The sequence below is a fragment of the Phocoena sinus genome, chromosome 8 (genome assembly GCF_008692025.1).
Source record: "Phocoena sinus isolate mPhoSin1 chromosome 8, mPhoSin1.pri, whole genome shotgun sequence".
In the NCBI taxonomy this organism is placed as follows: Eukaryota; Metazoa; Chordata; class Mammalia; order Artiodactyla; family Phocoenidae; genus Phocoena; species Phocoena sinus.
Window position 1 is genome coordinate 63,549,696 of NC_045770.1, and position 25,179 is coordinate 63,574,874.

A 25,179-nucleotide genomic window follows, 5' to 3' on the forward strand; every position below is an offset into this window, starting at 1 on the left:
TAATTGTGCTAAGCAACTGTGTCTTGATACTACTCTGAGCCTTAGCTTTTCCTTCTGCAAAATTGTGAACACTACTACCTTCTTTGTATAAATTAGTATAGTCCCTAGGTTAAAGTAGATGCTTCCCTCCAACTGAGTCAGGATATGCCTCTCTGCAACCTCCACCTATTGGAAATGCTTGCTTTCTGGTGCCAGAAAGAACACTTTCCACATGACAACTCTGAAGACCATAATGAGGTTACCTACCATTGCCCTTTTCTGGATGCTCCACAGATTATATACACATCCCTGTCTTACAAATGACATCTCCTACACACAGAGTCCTTGATACTTCTACATAGAGAATGCGCAATCAACTAAACACCAATGTCATCTTCACAGGAATTTCTGTTAATCCAGGTTCTCTCCCACTGTGCAAGTGCAATAGATTTTTTAAAAATGGAAGTCAGAATATATTTTTTAAACTCTGTTAAAACAATTTTGTTGGCTTCATTCTATTAAGGTGATTATGAATCTTGATTCTGTTGCTCATTGCTTGTTTGTTTTTGTTTTTTTTTTCTGTACGCGGGCCTCTCACCGTTGTGGCCTCTCCCGTTGCGGGGCACAGGCTCCAGACACACAGGCTCAGCGGCCATGGCTCACGGGCCCAGCCGCTCCGCGGCATGTGGGATCTTCCCAGACTGGGGCACGAACCCGCGTCCCCCGCATCAGCAGGCGGACTCTCAACCACTACGCCATCAGGGAAGCTCTGTTGCTCATTGTTTAAGAGTCAGATTGGTTAAGTCTTTTTACATTTATTATATTTAGAATAAATGGACAAAAGTAAGACAGAAAACCTTTCGAGGTGGAATGGTAATATCATCTGGGTAGTGGTAGAAACATAATTCTACATTGTGATAACCACTGTCATAGGTATAGAATGTTTCTTGTTGACTATTTAATAACTACACTGTTTAAATACTAAAAATATTAACACTTAAAAGGTAAGTTTCTATCATCTGTAAAATGCAGTTATTTGCAACATCATTTAGACCTTAACTTTAACTATATATTAAGGTTCATTCAACCCTTCCCCTTCCCAAACCTCTTATTTGTTTGAACCAAATAAATATTTCCTTTCTAAATAAATAAATATATTTATAAAAAGTAAATTCGTAAATAAAATTTCTAGAAGTAAATGTTCTCTCACACACTGGGGATCCACCATAAAAGATTGTTCTCACAAACAGTTAAATCTTTGAGGGACTACCATAAGCCAACCACTTTACACAGGTTATCTCATTTGATACTGTGAAGTAAGTACTATTATCACTTCTGTTTTATAGATTACAAAGCCAAGCTCACAGAGGTTCACTAATTTGCCCAAGGACATACAGCCAGTAAGAGGGAGCAAAAGGGCTAGTAGCAATGGAGGAAATGAGGACCACAAAGCCTTGTGTTCAGAAGATCCTTTAAGAGAAACACAGATGCAGCTGGGCTATGCCTGGGCTCCGCCATCTTCCAGGGGACCTGACACAAAGATTTTGTCAGACAAGCACACAGAGGGGAAGATTTCACTTTATTGTTACATTAATCTCACAAATAAACTCAACACAGCCACAAACACTGAGCAGATAAAGTGCCAATGCAGAGGCCTGGCAACAGAAGGAGGGAGGAATCCAGTTCGTCTCCTCCATGTGCCCAGCCTGGAAAGATATTTCTATTATACAAGAGTAAGGGCAGCTGACATACCAAGCAACCCATCTATAGACACTTTGAGTTAAGGAATAGAAAATCTTAACAGGTGGGGTCTGTGCAGGGCAAGGAAATAGAAAAGTCAGAAAACATTTTTTCCTCAAATAAGTCAGGCACAGAAATACCAAAGGACAAAGACAATATTTTTCAAACTCCCTGTATTTTATTTGGACATCTAATAAGGAATGAGAGGGATACAGTTCTACAGGGTTACTTCTTGCTACCACCTGTCTTCAGAACGGTGACCTGAGTAGACACTCTCTTCCCACACCCTCAATCAGAGGTACCAGAGAGAATTTTCTAGGATTCTGGGAAGAAATGACCTTCCCTGCTTAGCTAGCCAGCCTCAGAAAAGTGGACCAGTGCTTCCTCATGAATATCAAGGAGATATGGGCTATCAGAGTAATCAACCTGGAAGCATTTAAAGAAAATTAATGAAGCTCAAGACTTCCTATAATTATCTTTAGACAACTTTAGGTACCTCTATCAAGCCTGAGGTTTAAACCACAATTATTCAGTTAGTGAATTCAAATGGTCTGACTGCATGGAGTGAGATTATGATACCATAAGCTCAGATCACCCCAACTGTCTCTATTCCAAAACTGGGACGTCACTGACTGATTTTCAGAGGCCAGAAAGATCACTAAAGGCCACCTGATCAACCCCCTGATGCTATATAATCCTGAACTCGAAGGGTCAAAATCAGTGGCATCTTTCTAGCACCTGAGAATTCCTGACCTCACTTGGTCCACAGGGAATCTAAGTAAGGATAAACCAGGCCAAGGAACTTCTAACATGCCTCACTTGTGGCCAAGAATCAAGGCTCAGAGTGGAACTTTCAACTAGGGAAAAGGTGAAGTATTTCAACTCAGTCCTAGGATGAGAAGCCGGCCAAAGTGGTTCCATGATAGGTAAGGGAGGAGAGTGGAGAGGCCTCAATGGAAAGGTGCAGGTGCCCCCATGTAAGAAAATGGGGGTAGTTTGAGGGGGCACTGAAGGCTGGTAACATGGGATCACCCCTGCTGAGCTTCAGATGTGGCCTCCCCTACTGTGGCTGTGCTTAGTTTTCCATCTTGCTTTCTCTGTAGAGGCTGATAAGAAGGGCCTAGGGGTGACGCAGTGACAACTGGCTACAGTATGGCTGCCTAGCTGTTCAAATGGGGGTCACGTCACCAAGTTCCTAGTCTTTAGGGAGCTTCTGAAAAGCTGAAAACATTCAGAGTTCCAAAGAATTGTTTGATAGAGACAGTAGCTTAACGCTAGACAAGATTATTGGTGGGATCTGGCAAAGTTTGAAGTAGGATCATTAAATACTCGAGGAACTACTGCTATGAACCAAGGGTAGACTTGGGAATCTCTTAAAGGGACACCCACAGCTGGCTATTTTTCTGACTTCTCTGAGCACATCTCTGACCAAACTGAAGGGGAGATTCCATTACAGGTATCTATGTGCCCAACTGACACCCCAACAGAAAGGCTTCAAGAAACCCCATGACCTTTTTGAGAAGGGTCAGGAAATACTGAGGAGTCAGAAAAAATTGTTGTGAACTCTTGGGCAGGCTCCTGCCCTGCCTCTTTCCTTATTCCAGGACAGAACTGAAGAGCTTCCCAACCATCAATTCCCTGCCAGGAAGTTTCATTCCTGGCCCCCATCCCAGAAATGTTTCCCTAGGTAGGCTTTCCCACCAACTGATTCTATCCTTCTATTTTGGACCTGCTCTGGGTTTTTTCATCTCCTTTCCCCACTCCTGTTCCCAGCTACTTGAGTCTGATGCAGACAAATAACAGGCTAGGCAGAAATACTGACTGGATCTTGGGGTTAAGAACATCTGACAATGATGCCCAGATTATTTACTGAAGCCTTCAATTCCATCTCAGAGAGTGGTTAATGTTTTTCTGTCTGTGAGTCCTTCCTCCTCCCACCCTCCAAGACATTCAAGGTGAGAAGCCACCTCATTCATCTTTATACCCATGGCTTTTAGGCACCAAGATAAGCACCTAAATGTGACAGTCTGGGTCAGGGGACTTCTAGTGGGCTTAGCACACAGGAAGGAGGACTACCCAGATCCTCTGGCATCCATCCCCAAAGCATAGCCTTCCCCTACCCTGCCTTTTTACAAATCCTCACCTCTTCATCCTCCTCTCGAGGCTTGACGCAACAAATGAGAATGAACATGGCCTTGGCCTTGGCTTGTCAGCTCTGAATTCTAGGTCCCCTCTGCCACCAACTCAGTATATGAGCTTAGACAATTCAATTGACTCTCCAGACCTTTAAATGAAAGGGTTGGACTAGATGATTTCTCTGGGCACTTTCAGATTAATTCATACTTGAGAAATCAATGAAAGAATTAGAAGAAATTCGAATTCTGAGCCATAGGTACCCTGTATCTCTTTGAAATAGCTGAAAGGAGGTAAAGGTCAGATTCCTGTTCATTATACACTTTAACTACAGGAAAAGAAGCAAGTGTATCTATGGAGAAATAGAACCTAGCAGCCCCTATACTTGACTAATAAAAGCAATTTCCTTGAAGAAGCAGAGAAATAGGCCACAAGTGGGACCTGGCAGTGTCAAAAAGGTCTATAAATTAAGTGATCAAAGGAGTAAAAAACAATGGCTATAACCAGAGAAGATCTCTAAGCACAGACTAAAGTCTAGAGAGGTCTGGGTGGGAAGGACCCCCTGGAGCTTCTATTAGAGGGGAGGACTTGGTCCAAAGCAAGTTGCTACTGCATTTGGTTCAAACCCAGTTTTCTTAATCTGTCAACCTGGTATGTGTGCACACGTGCAGACATGCTGCAGGCTGTAGTTATGCTTCTGAAGTGCTGAAATGAGAAAGAAATAAAAGAAATGATACCAAATTCAAAGAAGTTAGACTGAACGCAAGTACAATTTTAGTTTAAAAGCTATTCATCTTCCCCACCACTCTATGCAGTATCATCACTGCTCATTCTGAAATGTGGGCTATAGTTTTGTGGGATTGTGAACTCTGGGGGTGAGGAGGGGTATACTTGTGGTATGATTGAAGGTCAAAAGCAGGATACAACCCAATATCCTGTGTGAGAACCCCTCCAGTTAATGACCAATGGATTTTACTTGACCTCACCCATTTGGGCACTCACTTGTCTTCATTTAAGGTAACTGTCTCCTCAAAAGGGATTTCTTGCTTGTCTGTCTTCCCCATGATCAGCCGGTGCTTATCCAAGTTTATGATGCACTGAAAACAAAGAAGAATCACTGGTTACCCTCAATGATCCCACTATGGGGTCTCCATGTAAGAGGACCCTTGCCTCAGAGAAGAAGTACCAATGGGATTATAGAATCAATCCTACCTTCAGGGATCGGAGAGTCTGGAGACCAAGGGACAAGTTTTTCTCATTGTCCTCTAATAAAAAAAATTAAGATTTAACCATTTTCATGTTGGTTTAGAAGTCAGCCTTATCACCATTAGGTTCTATGCAACCTACCTCCCTTCCTTCCTTCCTTCCATCCATCCAATAAACATCTGTTGAGCATTTATTATATTAAGTAATTTTCCCAAATCATTATAGTTAAAAAGTGATAGAGTCAAGATTCAAACTGAAGTCTTTTTAACTCTAAAGGACAAAGGCCTTTGGACAAAAACCAGGAACTTAGAGTACTCTAGAATAGAGTACATGAGGGAAAGTATAGGAGTTGGTGGGAAATTATGAAGGGATTTATGGCAAAGGAGTAAGAGGATCTTGCCCTCTACCTCCAACTAGCCCACAGAAAGCTCTCAGGGGCACACAGAAATGTTTGTTTTCTTACCCCTTGAATTTTTTTATTCTCTGAGTGATTCTCAATATGTCTTGAATGTAGCTCAAGGCCCATCTGGTACTTCAGAAGGCAAAAACTGGGACAAGATTTATAGTACAAAAAAGTGGAAACCTGGGATTTTGAAGAAGTCAATATTCACAGGCATAAAATCCATGAGGGTTTGGTGGAAGGAGGGAGAGGGTTTAACTTAGGGGTCCGTAGGTCCAGTCCCCCATTCTACTCACCAACCACGGCTGCTGGGCAGTCCAGATGGAGAGAGCCCAGAGTGATCACTAGGTGCTCAATCTGGCCCACTACTTTCAGATGTCGGGGTAGAGAAAGCTTCTCTCCTTCATGCTTGTGAGACCTGACATGCTCCTTGAGTCTGCACCAGAGAGGAAATAACAGAATCCCCTTGGCAGAAGTTTCTGGTGGAATCTGGCAATGCCTACCTTCTGACAAACAGCTGGAATTTTCCAGAGATTTCCTGGGTTAATTTACCAAAAAAAATGCTAGTCTACAATTCTTGTTTCAGCACTTTATCCTAAACATGCCAGGAGATATAAAAAACAAAAGATTCAGCTCCTATTCTCAAAAAGCTATGTCACTATCTGCACTGGTGGAATATGAGAGTTGACACACTCAGAGAATCCTTTTCTGCATCTCAACATCCCCACCTATGTGCAAGGCAATTTAGTTAACATATCCTTTTATCCATCTGTGGGTAACAGATCTCAGAGAGGGCAGGTAAATCCTAATTTTAGAAGATGCTTTGTTCAGTGTCTAATTTTCTCTTTGTCTATTTCAGTCTATCCTCATCATTTAGTCTGAGGCCATAAGGATGGTGGAGGCAGGTACTTATTTGTTAAGTGCATTGATATTGGCATCAGCAAGGCATATTGTGGAGAAAGTCCTAATTAATTTAACTTGTCTGTCTAGGGGAGGAAGGAAAGAACAGCACCAAGGTTTCACACAGTTATGTAAGCTGATTGGAACAGCTAGCACCGAGCTATTACGAGTTGGTGGATAAATACTTAATTATGGACTTTCTGTGCCAAAACTTCTGCTTTACTCCATTTCCTCTCTTTTGGTGTTATAGCCCATCCAAAAGAAAAGTAATTGCAATTTTACAGATGGTTATTAATTCCTCTGGAATCATGGCAGTCTTCTGCCTAATTATGCACCAGGACATTATTAGTCTTTCTGGAAACATCATGTTGCACTACAGCTCATCTCTTCACCACATAAAAATGCTCAGGATTCTTCTCATAGGAACACTTGTGTCCTTGGACTCCATCCCCACCCCACCCCGTCCACCGCCCTAAACAGCAATGCACAAAACCCACAGAGCCAGCTTCAAAGAGTCACAGTTGTGGTGAGGGGTGAGGAGAAGGTAGAAATGAGAAGGAACAGAACATGTGGCAGAGGTCACTAATTATACAAATCAAGACTTGTGCAAGCCCTGCCTAATAGGGATATTTTGAAAGTAGCTTAAAATGGGCCATTATATCTACCCTAGTGATTGTTTCAATACAGAGATTTAGGCTGGGGAATGCTCTGTTGTACTTAGGGCTAGAGAAGTGGAAAAGGATATTGGGTTGATCCTCCCAATTCTGGGCTAGACCTCAGGGCCCATCTGGTACTTTGGAGGAAAGAGAAGGAAGAAGAAAGGAAATAAAAGTACAGATTGAGTGAAAAGGAGGAAAGATACAAAATGGCTTTCTCTGACTAAAAAAGAGGGAGAACCCAATTCCAGCTGTTAGAGAATTGAAGATATTCAATATATGAGGTGTCTGCCTCACACCCAGGCCCCAGCAGGGGCAGCAGTAAGATCTGATTTTACCTGTTATTTGCAGAGAGGAAAGGTACTAATCACCCCTGTGATGGTTCAGGCCCAACAGCAATAGCAGCTCTATTCCACGGTCTGACTGATACTTCTTGGGACAGGTAGTGTGGCCTCCAGAATGACACCAAGTAAGCTAAGGCCAACCACATCCCTGATTTTACTTCTCTCAGGTACACCACCAGGGCAGATCCTTCTAACTTGTTGTCTGGGCAGGGCACAAATCAGGATCAGGACATGGCACGCAATGAGCCAAGGATTTCATACTTTCTCATTCCGGAGCCCAAAGGTCTTTGCTCAAAACTTAATTGGTGGGAGTTAATGGAAAGCCTGGACTTCAAAATAAATTCAAGCAAAGAGTGTATTAGCATCTGACTTCCAGCACAAGTGACTACTTACCCCAGTCTGTCCACACAGGCTGAAGAGATGAGATTATATTGACAGCCTGTGTCAACCAAGGCTTTCACATCCTTTCCAGCACACTGTAGAGAGGAAACATACTGTTCAATAGGAGCCAGAGAAGCAAAAGGGAAGGGAGATCCAAAGAGCAAGCATCAGGTGTCATATGAAAGGCAGGGTTGGGGAGCATCCTCACAATTATGGGTTGGTAGTGTCCCATCTTTATCCATTGCTGAGTCTCCTTTGAGGGGTTCTTTTTCCTGCTGAATCTAGAGCTTACAGAGGATCCCAAAGGACTTTGGGTATTTCATTCTATACACCAAGTGGCTCTTAATTGTGTGTGTGTGTGTGTGTGTGTGTGTGTGTGTGTGTGTGTGTATCACATACTCCTTTGCAAATCTCATGAAACACTTAGTCCTTTTCCCCATAAAGATGCACAGGCATACAAATTACTGCATATATTTCCAGTGTTGCATGGAGTGCCCCCCTTAAAACTCATTTATGAATTCCATGGTAAGACCCACATTCTATACAATTTGGAGGAGAGGTCCCCATTATTAGGATAATGGGCCCAAATCCTGTTCTCCAGAAAACCTGGAAAAGCTATTCTCAGAACATTACCTGGCAAGAAACCAAAATCATGTCATCAACCTCAGACTTCTTTAGCCCCTCAGACTTGGCATGATTGAGTTTGTTGGTCTTGGAGGCCCAAGGGACACGACTGCTTCGGAGCTTTGACAGGTTGGTTTCCATGAGGCGCCTCTGCAGAATGTTATGAGGTTGCTTGAGGAACAGAAAGCAGAGGCTTCTTAATGACAGGTCATTTCCCCCCTTCTCTCATTGTCCCCCAGGTGCTGCAGAAATAATGAAGGAGCAGCCCATAACTGAGCTCTACCTTTGCTTCTTATTTATCCTTCCTTCAAGTAGGGACTTCATGGGTATTATCAGAGCAGGAACTATAAACCAATTTGCAGTAGGCAACCCTGAGTGAATGAAAGAGCAATGTGGGACCCTGGGAAACGTGGACAGGGCTAATAGTCCATGGCTAAAGAGAACTAAGGGACCCTTGTAATTTGTACTACCTGGGCTTGCTGCTTTCCCTTCCCTTACAAGGACATTTCAGGAGGAAAGTGGCCATAGTCTATGTGGAATAAATGTATCTTTCCAGGGGACTTATAGAAAGGGCAGCTAATTCTCACAGGCCAAAGAAACCTTCTTAGCGCTGGTTTTCAGGAGTTCTGTGTACTTCTGTTTCAAGTCTCACTCCCTCACAGTATTATCCTTTGGACCCAAATACATGTGCCTTGATGACATGGCTCTCCTGTGGGCTGTGTTATCCATGGGTGGATGAGGTAGGAAGACAGGGATTCATACCTGCTGAATAACCCTCTTAGAAGACACACTTTAGAACCTGGCAGAACCCAGAGGAATCATCCTTACTGTTATTCTCTGGACCTCAAGGAGCATAAGGCTCCTCCTGCCATGTGCTTGTCATCCATTCCCGCTCTCTTCAATGGGCCAAAAGTGGAGTGTAAAAGGGACAGAAACTGACCAAGAAGCAGGGGACTTAATTAGACCTTATATCTGTGCCAGGATACCTAAGGTTAGGAAGAAGAATGAGGAATATGAAATCAAGTCTGCTCTTTAATAGAGCTTAGGAGAGTTACTAGGGCAGATATATATATGCTCTACTGTTTCTACTCAAAGTGGCCTCCAGAAAGTGTAAGCCACCTCTTAAAGTCATTTGACCTGAGAAATTTCTATACAAAAGCATATTATTCCTAGTTTACAATAATATTGAAAATCCCTCAAAGGATGGAGTCTAACCCCAAGTTTCTATGTGACATATACTAGATGGCATTCCAATTCTAGGGGGGGAAGAGAGTTACTCCTAGAAGCCCAGAGCCTAGAACCTTCCCCAGGAAGTGGGCACAAGTGCAGGAGGTCTTCATTTCCACCATATTACAGATTTCTGAGGAAGAATGGAGTCAGAGCCATGACTCGCTGTAACCCTGGTGAGGCGAAGAAATGGATTCCCAAAATACACTGACTCTTGGCAAGGCAGATTTTAAATTAGTATTCTTGGGAAAAGGAGAGAGAAGGGCATTTAAAAGAAAATGAGAGCTTCTTAATTTGACAAGGAGCTGGAGGAAGTGCTAACTCTGATTTCCTGACTGGACCCTGGGAGAATGCTTTGCTCCTCAAAAGAAACAGAAATTCTTCATTCTTATCTCTCTCACTAATAAGTCTAGATTCATACTAAAGCAGGTGTTTGTTTCTGTCAGGTCCATGCTTAGCATGACCAACTCAGATAAGCTGGATTTGTAGAACTGAAGACTGGAAGGGACTTCAAAGTCCATCTAAACAAAGCCCTCATAACCTAAAGTTCGAGGCTTTCCTTCTACAGTGGTCTTGCCCAACACCACTTTACCTGGTTATTCTGAATCTTGAGAGGAGTCTAATCATCACTGGACAGATCAGGCAAACGAGGAAGGTTCTGAAATCGTTTTCCTTGAAGTCATCTCTCTTTGAATTTTCCTACTCTACCCTTTCTCCACAGGCTATACACATACTCAAAGTTCTCACACACTGGGAAGAAAACTCCTCCACAAACCCTCAGACCGTGCCTCCTCAGTGCCACGTCCTAACCACAACCCTGCCTTAAACGGTCTTAAAAAAAGGTCGAAATCACTAGTCAATTTCCTGATATCCTATATTTTCTTCACTGAAATCACTTCTGATCCCACAACACCAATAACGATCTCCTAATTTCCAAATCCGACAGACATATTTCAGCCTTCATTTTACTTGACTTCTCTAGGGTGTTTGGCCCTGCTGACTATTCCTTTATTTAGTAACCCAAAAAAGGTTCAAACGTAATACATCTTCAATATAAAATATGCAAATGTCACTGAAGTATATACAATTAAAAAGGGAAAGCCTCGGGCTTCCCTGGTGGAGCAGTGGTTGAGAGTCCACCTGCCGATGCAGGGGACACGGGTTCGTGCCCCGGTACAGGAAGATCCCACACACCACGGAGCGGCTGGGCCCGTGAGCCATGGCCGCTGAGCCTGCGCGTCTGGAGCCTGTGCTCCGCAACGGGAGAGATCACAACAGTGAGAGGCTCGCGTACCACAAAAAAAAAAAAAAAAAGGAAAAGCCTCTGCAACCCTTCAAACCTTCTCAGTTCTACTCCCTACAAAGAACAACCATTAAATTTAGAAGTACATCTTTCCAAAAATTTTAATACATCTACAAACATAAATAAAAACAGGATCATACTATAACACTCTTCTAAATTTTTAATTTTTGTTTAATATATGAAAGGCATTTTTCTATGTCAGTACATATAATTCTTTTCATTCATTTTTATAACTACAAGTCTTCATAGTATAGTTCAGGAGTTGAAAATTCACAGCCAATTAACTCATATGAACCTCAGAGATGCTCTTCTGTAGCCATTTAATTATGCCCTTGTTTTAAATTTTTTTTTTGGCCGCACCACATGGCATATGGGCTCTTAGTTCCCTGACCAAGGATCAAACCTGCAACCTCTGCACTGGAAGTGTGGAGTCTTAACCACTGGACCACCAGGGAAGTCCCTGCCCTCATGTTTTAAATGACAATGTAACTGCACATTTACCTTTGCTCCCAACAAAAATTTCACTAAAATGATAGTCAAGGAACAAGAAAGGCCTAAAACTACAAGAACAAAGAGAATAGTAAAGTAAGCAACAACAATAACAAAAGAAGAGATTTTGACAAAATTTTGGAATCTAAAAAGCAGACGAAAAACTGGTAACTGACCTAGACTAGAGAAAGCTAAGTGCTTCACACCATTTTACTTCATGGAACACTGGAGTGGCAGAGACTGCCAGTTACTAATTAAAATCCATGAGCTCCTCTTCTTTCTGGAAAGATACCTAGATTATGTTTCCCAGCCTTCCTTGTAGTTAGGCAAGGCCATATGACTGAGTTTGGCAAACAGAATGTGAGTAGAAGTGACACATACCACTTCTAGGCCTGGCCTGTAAACCTCCCCTGTGTACACTCCTCCATATTCTTTTCCTCTTCTGACGGGCTGGAATGGAGATGACCCTTAGGGTAACCTTCCTGGAGGTAACATGTTGAAGACAGAAAAGCCACTCACTGTCAGCCTGGGTCACTAAATGACTACATGGAAAAGGGCTGTCTTGTTGACCTTCCCACTAGAACTCTTACCTAAGAAAAAATAAACTATTATATTTGAACTATTTTATACTTGGGGGTCTAGCTGTAAAAGCAGTTTTCCTACTTAAACTAAAACCCTGGAAAAGCTGAGGAATTAGAGGTATTAGAACCTCTACAATTGGAGGGTATGATTAGGGTTGGAAAGAGATTAGTATAAAGCCTGCATAAGACTCCTATGCATAAGACTCCTTCCCAGTTGATCCAGACAACTGGGAAGAATGCCAAAACTTTATTCTTTTTGTAAGAGTAAATCAAAAGACTCTGGTTGGTTGACAGTTTGGCTAGGCTTAGAACAGATTCCTACAACAGCTAAGAATGAGAGTGGAGTGCCATACTATACCAGAACTGAAGAATATGAGTTGAAGGGCTCACATGGAGCCTTGCATAATGAAAGATACAAGACCCAAACCAAGATTTCACATCATTAAGAATTTTTGGAATATCATGGATGACAAAGATTCCAAGAGTTTCCAAAGAGAAAAAGATGATTTCAAATACAAAGGATTAGGAACCAGAATTACATAGGACTATTCAGTGGTAATAATGGAAGCTAAAAGACAATGGAATAATACTTTTAACAAATCTGACAGCACATAATTTCTAAACCTAGCCAAGCTATCAATTAAGACTCAGGAAAGTTATTTCCCAAGAATCCTTAAGCAGCTTCTGAAGGATATACTCCACCAAAGCGAGGGGAACCAACAAACAAAGAAAAAAGCATAGGATCCAAGAAATAGAGTATACAATAGAGAAGAGAAACAAGGGAAATTCTGAAAGTGGTGTTGAAGAAAAAGTCCAGGATATTGGCTGTGTAGTGGGCCGTGAGAGCAACCAGTCCAAAATGAAATGGGAGGATAGAGCACTCCAGGAAGGATGTCTCCAAGAAAAAAAAAAAAAAAGAACCTGCTAGATCATCTGCAGTTTTAAGGTACTTGGAGGAGATTTAAATTTTAGATAGAAAATTAAACAAAGGGAAACAACTAGGCAATTATTAATTTTGATAAAAATAAATATTTGTATGAGAAAGAAACATAATTATGGTATGCTATTTGACTCAGCTGTGAATAATATGAATATAGTCATAATAATGTAAGCAGTAAATGCTGATTTGACCCAAGATAGCTATTTAATTGTTATTAACATATTACAATATTAATATAGTAGGAGAGGGGACATGATGGGAAGGTATAAGAGAATTAAGGAAGAGTTTAAATTTTTTTTAAGTTTTAAATTATATACCTGTGCTTTTTGATAAAAAGTAAATTTTAAAAATATACCCTATACATTAAGAAAGCATACAGCCACAAGAAAAGCCAACTTATGATGGCTTAAATGGAGATGTATTTTTTTCTCACATAACAAGAAGACTGGAGGTAGGCAGCTGCTGGCATTAATTCGGCAGCTTAACAATTTCAGGGCTACTGTTTCCGTAATTCTCTTGGATATTCCCTCATGGTCATATGATGGGTGCCCCAGCTCCAGGCATTACATCCACATCTAAGGAAGGAGGAAGGGACTCTGTGCCATCTATTCTTTTTATCAGGAAAGCAAAAGCTTTCCCAGAAGTTCCCTCAGCAGTCTTCTGCCTATATCTTCTTGGTCAGAATTCCCACAGCCACTTCTAACTGCAAGGGGGTCTGGATGTATTTAGCTTCTGCGTAGAGGAGTCAGGTAGATAGAAAAGGGCTGAAAATGGGTGATGATTTAGCCAACTAACAGTGTCTGCCAAATCATGAAAAACTGAAGTGTGTGTACATGTGTGCACACACATGTACACGCACACACCAACAATGTAACTTAGGCAGATGTAATGTCAGGTTACCCTATAACCAACCACCTTAGCACCTATTTTTTTTACATCTGCCCTACTTTCTGCATTATTTATTTATTTATTTATTTGCGGTACGCGGGCCTCTCACTGTTGTGGCCTCTCCCATTGCGGAGCACAGGCTCCGGACGCGCAGGCTCAGCAGCCATGGCTCACGGGCCCAGCCACTCTGCAGCATGTGGGATCTTCCCAGACCGGGGCACGAACCCGTGTCCCTTGCAACGGCAGGCGGACTCTCACCCACTGCGCCACCAGGGAAGCCCCGCTTTCTGCATTTTAAAATAGCACATCATCTATAGACCTATGAGTCTGTGGTACAAACATACCTCAGTTTATTTAACTACTAATGGACATGTAGATTATTTCTACATGTTTGCCATTAGAAACAATGTTTCAATAAACTCAACATTCCATTTTTTTGAAACTCTCCTCCACTGGCTTCTAAAACCACTTTTCTGTCTATTCTGCATCTGTCTCATTTATTGGCTCCTTTGCCTCTGCTCATTTCCTAAATGTTAGTGTTCCTTGTTGCTCTATCTTAGGTCCCTTTCTCACTCTACAAAACCTTTTAGGGCAATCTTATCTGCTTTCATTGTATAAATTAGTACCCTTATGATGATGACTCCATCTCACGCCCAGCCCTCACTTCTGAGTTTCAGACCCATAGAACCAACTGCCTCTTTGAACTTCTCCACTTAGACACCCCACAGGCACTTTCAAACTTAACTTGTCCCACTGATCTTTCCCACAAAACTTGTACTTTCTCCAGTATTCTCCGTCTTGGTGAGTGAAATTCTGCCTCTTTAACACCTTGTAGTTTCCTCTCCATTTCTGCTGTTATTGCTAAGTTCAAATAATCTCCTAAAACATTATGTTCATGGTCTCCTTCCCCTACAGTGGCTCCCTTGCCAGCTGTATCAAACACAAAATACTCAATTTAGCATTTAAGATCTTCCACTAATTCATCCTCCTTCCCAGTCTTATCTTTAATCCTCCATGAAGGCGTTCTACTTTAGCAAAAGGACCACTTATCACATACTACCTTGGGCAAATCACTAATCTCTCTAAGCATTACTTTTCTCTCAGTCTCAACTTCTTCATCAGTAATAAAAGAGGTTTGAGCTCCAAAGTCCTGTTCTATTTTAACATTCTGGATTATTCCCTTTATACCAATCTGGTAAAATGGCATCACTACACGCCCATCCATTCTTGATTCTTTTCTTTTCCTAAACTTCCATCCCAAGTATAGATAGCCCCCAATGTACAATGGTTCAACTTATGATTTTTCGACTTTGTGACGGTGCTAAAGTGATACACATTCAGTAAAAACTGTACTTCGAATTCTGATGCTTTCCCAGGCTGGTGATACGCAGCACAACACTCTCTCATGATGCTGGCAGAGACAGCAAGCTGCAGCTCCCAGTTAGCCTCATGACCACGAGGGCAAACAACTGATACACTTACAACTATTCTGTACCCATACAACCATTCTGTTTTTTCACTTTCTATACGGTATTCAATAAATTAAATGAGATATTCAATACTTTATTATAAAACAGGCTTTGTGTCAGATGATTTTGCTCAACTGCAGGGTAATGTTAAGTGTTCTGAGCACTTTTAAGGTAGGCTAGGCTGAAATACGATGTTCAGTAGGTTAGGTATATTAAATGCATTTTCAACTTAACAATATTTTCACCTTACAATGTGTTTATCAGGATGTAACTCCGTCATAGGTCGAGGAAGATCTTTACTGTTGCTACTTCCTCCAAAACTTATCTGGTATCGATCTACTTCTCCTAATCTTTACTACTTCCAATCTAATACAAGCCACCATCATCTCTTATCTGTGCTACAACAGCCTCCTAACTTGTCTTCCACCTCTTCCTTCACCCTTCTCCAAATCATTCTCTACACAGCAGCCAGAGTAAGCTTTTAAAAATATAAGTGAGATAATACATTCCCTTACTCAAAAGCCCTTCAATGGGGCTTCCCTGGTGGCGAAGTGGTTGAGAGTCCACCTGCCGATGCAGGGGACACGGGTTCATTCCCCGGTCTGGGAAGATCCCACATGCCGCGGAGCGGCTGGGCCCGTGAGCCATGGCCGCTGAGCCTGTGTGTCTGGAGCCTGCACATCCGGAGCCTGTGCTCTGCAACGGGAAAGGCCACAACAGTGAGAGGCCCACGTACCGCAAAAAAAAAAAAAAAAAAAAAAAAAAAAAAAGAAGCCCTTCAATGGCTTCTCATTGTTCTTCAGACAAAATTCAAACTTCCTACCACGGTCTATAGGGCTCTGTGCCATCTGGTCCCTGTCTATCTTTCCAACCTCCACATACATACCATATACACACCACTTTACCCTTTATTCATCCATACCTCCTTGCTCAAAAACTCTTTCCCATTCTAATGCCCTTGCACCTGCCATTCCCTCTGCCTGAAATGTTTTCCCCTAATATTTCAAATAGGTAGCTTGATCTCATCTTTCAAGTCTCAGCTCAAACATCACTTCCTCAAAAACATCTTCTCTGACCATACTATTTAAAGTAGGCACTCCACTTCTTTAGTTACTAACATATCCCACTATTCCTTTCAGAGTAATTATAAGTCCAGAATTATTTTGCTTTTCTAGTTGTTTATTATTTCACTCCCCCACTAGAGTGTTAATTTCACAAGGGCAAGGACCTTCATTGTCTTGATCACAGCTATATCCCAGCTCTTAGCATAATACCAAATGAATAAATCTCTACCCTTTACTTCTTCAAAAAGCCTTTCTTGATTAATATCATCCAGTTCTTTCCTTCAGAATCCCTTCAGTACTCATACATTACATAGTTTGTACTACTGGCATTCCCATTCCTTGACTGTTGCTTTGTAAATATGCTTAAGTGGTTTGTTTTTGTTTATTGAAATATTGCCTTTCCAAGGGCTATCTTCTACTTTCCAGGTGTACTTCAAGATACACAGTATTAGTTAGATAGGTGCTGCAGGTACTCTGGTGGCCTTTTGGACATAGCTATGGCATCTTCCTGACACGGATCCTGCTTTATGCTTTAGCTCAACAAGGCAACACTAAGCAGTCACAGGTTCTCTACTGTTCCTGCAGTGTGGCTGCTAAACCCTAACGAGCATTTAGGCATCTAAATCCTAAGCGGGCAAACTCAAATGTGCTGCCTTTATCACCATCGGGAGCTTCTGAAAGAAATGGGCACAGTGGGCAATGCTGTATTCCAGGTAGACATAGCTGAGGTTCCTCAATCTAGGAGCCAGTCTGATTAAATATCTCTTCTAACCAGGCTGTAAAGTGGGAAGAAAAGTGAGGTGAGAGGAAACAGGCTATACTGCAGGATACCACAGAATCATGATTTGAGCAGGAACTTCTAAGGCCACCTTTTCAATCCCTTTACCTACGCTGTACTGAATCCAGACAGAATCAAACTGATGGATTTCTGTGGTCCACAGAATGGGTCAGACTGGAAAATAGGAGAAATTATAGAAGTCTGCTTTCTTTGTAGCATTTACTCTCAGAGGAGAAACCCAAGGTTTCTAGCTTCCAATAGAACTACAACTAGAACCACTTAGAAATAGGGGTCAGCAAATATGGCCCACAATCCAAACCCAGCCTGCTGCCCATTTTTGTAAATAAAGTTTCATAAGAACACAATCAGCCCCATTTGTATTGCCTATGGCTGTTTTGCATTACAACAGCACAACTGAGTAGTTGAGACAGAGACTGGCCTGCAAAGCCAAAAACAATTAGCTATCTGATCCGTTACAGAAAAAGTTTGCCAACCCTTGACTTAGAGTATTGTTTAAACTATATATGCTTTGGGGTCAGACAGAGCTCAGTTCAAGTTAGTAACCACCTTGCAGAGCTTTTGTGAGGATGAAATGAGATGGTTTGTATGAAGCATTTAATACCATGTCAGGTATAAATTAAGCACTCAAATTTTAATAATTATATGTATGTGTACATATGTATTTTAAATTCTCATGCTCGGCTTAAAATTGAAGCTGATTACCATTCACTTCTTTTTTCTTAAAAGGGCATGAAATCATCTTACTCCACTTTTGTCCTCATGTACAGTTTGTAGACAGACATGGGCTCCTGATTGACTCTCACTTCACGCCCAATATACATGTCTCTGTCTGGTCTTGGAAGTCTAAAAGGACACTAATATCTGTGCCTTCTGTTCTTTATTTACTAGCTGAATATACAACACGTGACCCTTTCATCACCACAGGATCATAGACAGATTGTCCTTAGGTTTACTGCTGCTCAAAAGCACATGGAATCTACCTAAGGCAGTCTTGTCACACTGCCCCAGGACTTCTGTGTTCTCTTTGCCTTCACCTTATGACCCAATAGACATATTATTTCAAAGAGAACAGCCTTATTCCTGATTGTTACCTGCTGGTGTGAGATGGTGGCTTCTCAACCGCCCATGGCAGACTGCATTTTTGTTACAAAGGACTCACACAACTGCAGGGACTTCAACCAGATAACCTGTAAAGTTCTTCTTACTCTGAGGTTCTATAGGGCACACTCGAAGCAGTCCCCTCTCCATATAATCTCATAGTCAGTTGACTCACCAGGGAATGATGAAACTCTAGTCAGATGTTGGTCACCATCACTATTGTCACACCAGACCAGAGTAATCACTGCTTCCACTGAACTCCTCTAGCGCTTATTGACTATAATATCTTGACAACTACCATAGGCTTCCTGGTGGTATTATTTACATTTCCATGGAACTATCTATTCAACATCTACAATTGAATAGCTAATAGACATCCCAAACTTAACTTCTTCAAGAATCAAATTCCTGATTCTTTTTTTTTTTTTGCGGTACGCGGGCCTCTCACTGTTTTGGCCTCTCCCGTTGCGGAGCACAGGCTCCAGACGCGCAGGCTCCGCGGCCATGGCTCACGGGCCTAGCCGCTCCGTGGCATGTGGAATCTTCCCGGACCGGGGCATGAACCCGTGTCCCCTGCATCGGCAGGTGGACTCTCAACCACTGTGCCACCAGGGAGGCCCCCTGATTCTTATTCCCTATCCCTAACCCATTCCTCTTGTATTCTTAGCCATCTCAGTAAATGAGAAACTTTATTCTTCCAATTGCTAGATCAAAAACCTTGAGGTCATTCTTGACTACTCTTTCTTTCAGATCCTTAATCCAATCTCTCAACTGAACTTGTCAGCTCTGTCTTCAAAATAACCTGAGAGTCTGATCTTTTCTTGTCCCCTTAACTGCTAGCACACTGCTCTGAGCCACCATCATCTTTCACCTGGATTACTATCTAACAGCTCCTAACCAGTCTCCCTGCTTCTACTTTTGCCCTCTATAGTGAAATCCACACAGTAGTCTACTTTGTGAAATAAGTCATGTCGTGTCACCCCTCTGCATAAAATTTTCCACCAGTTTCCCATATCAGATTAAAAGTCAAATATCTGTACAATGATCTATAAGGCCCTAAGTAGTTTGGCCTCCCACTATCTCTCTGATGTTATCTCCTATCGCCCTCCTGTTGCTCACTTTGCTCTGGCCACAATGGCCTTCTTACAGTTTTTTAATCACATCAAGCACACTGACAATTCAGGCCTTTGCACTTGCTGTTCCTTCTGCCTAGAACATTCTTCTCCAAGATATTTTGCTCTCTCATTTCCTTCAATATCTCGTGTAATGTAATCTTATCAGACAGGCCTTCCCTGACCACCCTAGATAAAATAACAGGGCTCTACTCCATCCTACCCTGGCCATAACACTCCCTATTCCCTTATCCTGGTTTATTTTCTCCATAGCACTGATTACATCCTGACATATTATATATTTACTTGACTTATTTTCTGCCTTCTCCTCCCCCACAAGAATGTAAGTTTTTTTTTTTTTTTTTTTTTTTTTTTTTTTAATAATGCAAAATTTTTTTTTTTTTTTTTTTTTTAAATTTATTTATTCATTTATTTATTTTTGGCTGTGTTGGGTCTTCGTTTCTGTGCGAGGGCTTTCTCTAGTTGTGGCAAGCGGGGGCCACTCTTCATCGCGGTGCGCGGGCCTCTCACTGTCGCGGCCTCTCTTGCTGCAGAGCACAGGCTCCATACGCGCAGAGCTCAGTATTTGTAGCTCACGGGCCCAGCTGCTCCGCGGCACGTGGGATCCTCCCAGACCAGGGCTTGAACCCATGTACCCTGCATTGGCAGGCAGACTCTCAACCACTGCGCCACCAGGGAAGCCCAAGAATGTAAGTTTTATGAGGGCAGGAACTCCGTTTTGGTTCGCTACTATATCTTCAATACCTAGATCATGCCTGACATGTAATAAGTGTTCAATAAATATTTGGGGAATAAATTAATTAATCAGTCCTATCCTTCCCCCTAATCTATAAACTCATTGTACAGGTAAACTTTGTTGTCTTCTTCTTTGTGGTCCTAGCACCTAGCATTGTGTCCTGAACATAGCAAGTGTTCAAATAATGTTTGCTGTAATTAGGATTCGATCATGGCTCTGGAAATCTTCAGTTTGCACTAGATCCTGATGTTATACTGGTATTTCATGCTCCTCTTCTAAGACTCCCAAGTTCTCTGGTCCAAAATCTATAGCATTATGGATGTCTTGTGGCATTATGAATAACTTACCTACAGGATACCACCCAGGGCTGCCCTCATTGACAGAAATTCTGATCAGGTAGATCAGATACTAGGAGTACAGGGCTAGTCATTTCATGGTCAGTTGGCTTTGCTGTGTTACACCATCCTTCCCCCAGCCTTCTCCTAATTCTAGTGAGTTTTGCTAAAGCATTTGGCTAGAAGCAGAATCAATCATAAATAGGAAAGCAAAACTGTCTCTCTATTGCTGAATAAGTAAGGATATAGCCTGATGGTCAGTAATATTATCATATAGGAAAGACAGAATATTATCCCATGATATGACTGTTTTTAAAAATTAAAAAGTCCTTACCTCAATGAGAAGAACATTTATGAACCTGGTAGCTAAAACAAAAGAAATTAGAATATGCAAAACTCCAAGAGTGATTTTTTTTTCTCTACCCTCATCAACTTAAAAAATAATAATAAACAAAATAAAATATTACTCATTCATATCTCTGATTTTGATTCTTAATCTAATACACAAAAAAGAGCACAAGATAAAAGGACAAACAAAATAAGACAGTCAGACATAAGAAATAAAATTAATTTCCACAGTAGACTTTGTAGCAGCCAACTACACACAAACAGGAAAAGGGCAAAGGCACCTCCCTAGGGTCAAGAGAATAAGAACACATTTCACTGCCTATGGATGCTCTTTGCCAATCCAAAAAAAGTTGGCAGGCTGGATTCAAATAGTGAATGTTACAGAAACAGCATGGTAAAAGGTAGATAATTCAGAAAACTCAGCAGTATAATTCTAATATAGGTCACTAGTATGAGGAAAACAACCCACAATCTTCTCACTGGCACAAACCCCAGAATCAATGAAAACTAATTTGTCCTTTCCCCCCTATCTCCCTCTGGTGCCATCCCTTCCCTTTTCTTGTCCCACTTTTATTGAGTTTGTACTATAGATTTAAACAGTCAATTTTTGTATCCTCAAAAATTTCACTTTGGTGAGAGAACACTGAGTCAGCACTGGTCTAAACTACCAGATATGTCCATATATATATCCATATATATGAAGTGATATAGTACTTCTAAGGTTATTTCTAAGATTATCCTGATCCAGCAGCATAAGTTCCAAGAAAGCTTAAGCATGCCACATCACCCCAGTACTCGGAGCTCTCCTAGCCCTATCTCAGTCTGCCTTGGCATCTGTGACCTGTTCTAGCTCTTCTGTGCAATCACTTGCACATTCCAGGTGTGAGAACAGTGAGAGAGGGACATCAACTCATGGCAGTGGGGGGAGGCAGGGGAGAGAAATTGTGAACCATGGTTCAGGGTCTCACAATAAACTGCTGTGTGTCACATCCACGGCAATAACCTGCTTCTTGAGGAAGCTTCTTCCTTCCAGCCTAGTGCCTATGTTCTATGCTATCAGCTCCTGTGTGGCTCAACTAAGACAGACTGGAGTCAGAAAAGCAGATGGAGTTCTTCCTACACAGGATGAGGCAGTTCCTCAGGGCTAGGAAACTCCTTGACATCCCAGGACAACCAAATGTCAATCATATCTTAAATCCAGCATGAAGGGAAAAAAAATTCCACATTGTACTTATTTTCCTACTACTATTTATTGGCTGAGGCTTCCAGGAACAGGATTATTGTGGCAGGAACTAGGATTATTGTGGTCTGAAGGTAAGAAGACTTGAACCTGATTTGCTAAATGAATCTAGACTGTAGTAAAGTGAAAGGAGGGAAGAAAGACAGTTATCGCTTTTCTAGGAACACATTTCAGTCACTCACCACTCTGAGTTAGCATGAATCAGATTAACTATCCTGTGGCTTGTGCAGGTAAAATACCTTTTAAAAAACAGAGCACGATAATTGAGTAGACATCCCCTGTACAATAAATAACTAAAAATAATTCTCTATCACAATGGGGGAGGGCAAATCTGATCTTGGGATCTATGTGCCATTAGAGTTGATTAAAAAAAGAAGAAGAAGTAGATTCAGCAGCTCTGCCCTCCATACCCATCTTGTGGTGGGAAATGGCAATTTCAGTGGCCCAGGCTGACACCCCGCTTCCCTGACAAACATTCCAAAAGCTCAAAAAATACTGGAAAAACTAAACAGAGCATCTACTTCATTTAAGACATTTAAGTAATGCTTCATAAATTATTGCCTAGATGAATAAAGTGATTGTGAAATTCAAGAAAACAAGTTAAACTACAAGAAAATTCCAGATAAAACTACAAAGCTAAACATCAATTTGGTCCAGTGACTTAAATGTAAGAGTCAGATACAGTTCTTTAAACTAGTAACCCTTAGGCCCCCATAGGATCCCTGCTATAGATAGAGGACAGTACTGTCTTTGAACTCAGACCTCCAGTCCTGGAGTTTCTCCTTCTTAATGCCAAGAACAACCCTGCTAGAAAAAAAGACTGCGCCAGCCCCAGCTCCAGCTCCAGCTCCACACATCAGCCGGTGGAGCAGCTGGGGCAGCCTGGCCTCCTCCCTCTATCCACTCTCTGGGGGTGGAGTAGCAGGAGAGGAAGATGATGAAGAGAGGTTTGGGGCTCAGGAAACCTTCAAGGTCCCTTTTTCTCTCCCCGCCCCCCGCCCTCCTGTTGGAAGGTCAAAGGTAGGTGAGACCAAAATCAAACGGAGAAGTAGATTTTGCATAGGGGGGAAATGGATTCAACAAAAGTCAAGTGTATCTGGATGTGGTGACTGCCCAGAAAGCCCCCTTCCCACTTCGTTCTCTCCTTCTCACACCACTTAGGAGTCACCTCTGTCTGGGTCACGGGCCCGGCCAAGCAGCCTGGGAGGCAGCGGGAGCTACCCTGGCTGCGAGGCTCAAGCCCCAAGCAATCAAACTCGGTACTGCGAAAAATGGGAGGGAAAGGGGACCTGAGGGCAAGAAGGCAGGGCTGGGTCTCTTCTACTCCAGAGGAGAGACACGAAGGGAGGAAGCTGCGCTTAAGGGAGGGCGAGCTGGAAAAGCTACGACGGAATCCCGAGAGAAACTAAAGCAGGGGAATGCTGGATGGAGAGGAGTCCGAAACAGAGCAATAGCGAGACAGCCGACAACGGCCGGCGGCCGGCGGGGGCCCGGACGCTGACTCAGTGAAAGCTGCAAAGGGCGGGCCCCGGGAGACCTCACAGCGCTATGGTGACGGGCCGCCGCGCGCGGGGACCCCGAGGCGGGCGCGGCCGCGGGGGCTCACCGTGTCCTTGGACGAGCCCAGCTTCTTGAGGCCGTCCAAGGGCAGCAGGTCGGCCGAGTCCTTGTGGATGAACTGCACGGCCTGCTTCATCCGGCGCTGCTGCCGCAGCGACGCCCCCTCCCGCCTGTCCGTCTCCTTGCGGCCGCCCTCGGTGAGGAGTCCTGAGTAAAACATCGCTGAGGCGCCCGCAGCCCAGCGTCCCGGTCGCTCCCTGATCCCCGGCAGCCCTCAGCCTCGAGCTTCTCCAGCGCCGCGAGAAACGCGCGCCGCCCTTTTTATAGCCGAGCGTGACGTCACTGGGAGCAGCCAGTGTACACGCGGGGGGCGGGGCCCGCACAGCGCCCCCAGCCTGCGCGCTGCTTCCCAAAGTTCCGGGCCGCTGCCCACACCCGCACCACCCCACTGGGGCACAGGGCGGGAGAGGAGGAGTGGCGCTGGCGAGACTGACTCCGAGCGCCAAGGTCTACCGCGGCAGCTTTACCCAACCGGTCCCTCGCGTTGTGGGTGCCCCGCATCCCCTGGACCGAGATGAAGTGTGGGGAGGCCAACGCAGGAGCGGCCTCTCCCACGGCAGCCGCCGCCGCCTCCTGGTCCCCGCTCACCTGTCCACGCCGTGGCCGACCCCGGGATCACCGACAGCCGGGCCATGCCCCGAGTCCTGCCACCTGCGCCGCTGCTCGGCTTCACCAGTTCCCACTTTCGCGCCCCTACTGGAGCCCTAGCGCCCAAAGCCCCGGCTCCGGAGAACCGGCGGCGCGCTCCGAAGTTGGATTGCTAGGGATTTCTCCAACTTCAGATCGGTCCCCACCCACCAGGCCCACGTGATTGGGGAGGGGGCAGCCCCTGCGGGCCGGCCGGAATCTGCCTTCCGGGGACCCTCCCTCCTCCCTGCTCCCTCTGCCCGCGGGCCCAGGACCCGCGCATCCGAGCCAGGGAAGCAGAGCTTGGTGGATGCCTGCGGGTCACCCTGGGGCTGAGGAGTGGCGAGGGTCCCCGCCTCCGCACGGCTGCACACGAGTGCGAGCCCTACACCTGCTCTTCGGAACACCCGGCAGAAAAGCACGTTTTTCTCAGCCAACACTCGGGCTCTCTCCAGCATGACTCCGGGAGCAACTGGAACCCGGTTTTCTTTGTGAATCTGTCATACTCTCAAGCCATTCCAATCGGGCCTTCAGGCATCCTGGGTCCTGGCCTCAACGTTGTGACTTAGTACAAACCACGTTTTCCACCCTAGAAACTACCACCACTGCACTCTCCCACCCCATCTCACAGGAGCAGGCATGAAATAGAAAGATCTGCTCCCTGAAGAGAACCAACAAAAGTAAGAATAACGACATTTACTGAGCCTTTACCATGCACCAGGCACCAGAATAAATACTTAAAATGCAGTCTCTCACTGAATCATGGCAATAACTTATGAGATAGTATCATTATTCCCATTTTACAGGCAAATGTCTGAGACCTCCTAACTGGTCTCCTGAATGTGACTTGGTTCCCTTCCAATCCATTGTTCCCTGCTGCCAGAATAATCTTTTCAAACCACAAATGTGATCATCTCAC

General features: G+C 43.5%; 1 protein-coding gene across 1 annotated transcript; it reads right to left on the minus strand.

Annotated features, from left to right (window-relative positions):
* Positions 1–1,539: 1,539 nt before the first annotated feature.
* NRIP3 (nuclear receptor interacting protein 3) lies at positions 1,540–23,871 on the minus strand. The gene is made up of 7 exons (XM_032641889.1): positions 23,620–23,871; positions 8,373–8,534; positions 7,752–7,834; positions 5,755–5,894; positions 5,065–5,117; positions 4,855–4,949; positions 1,540–4,557 (listed from the first exon to the last, which is right to left on the minus strand). Exons 1-7 carry the CDS (start codon positions 23,791–23,793, stop codon positions 4,542–4,544), a joined length of 723 nt encoding a protein of 240 aa, XP_032497780.1. The 5' UTR covers positions 23,794–23,871; the 3' UTR covers positions 1,540–4,541.
* Positions 23,872–25,179: the final 1,308 nt, after the last annotated feature.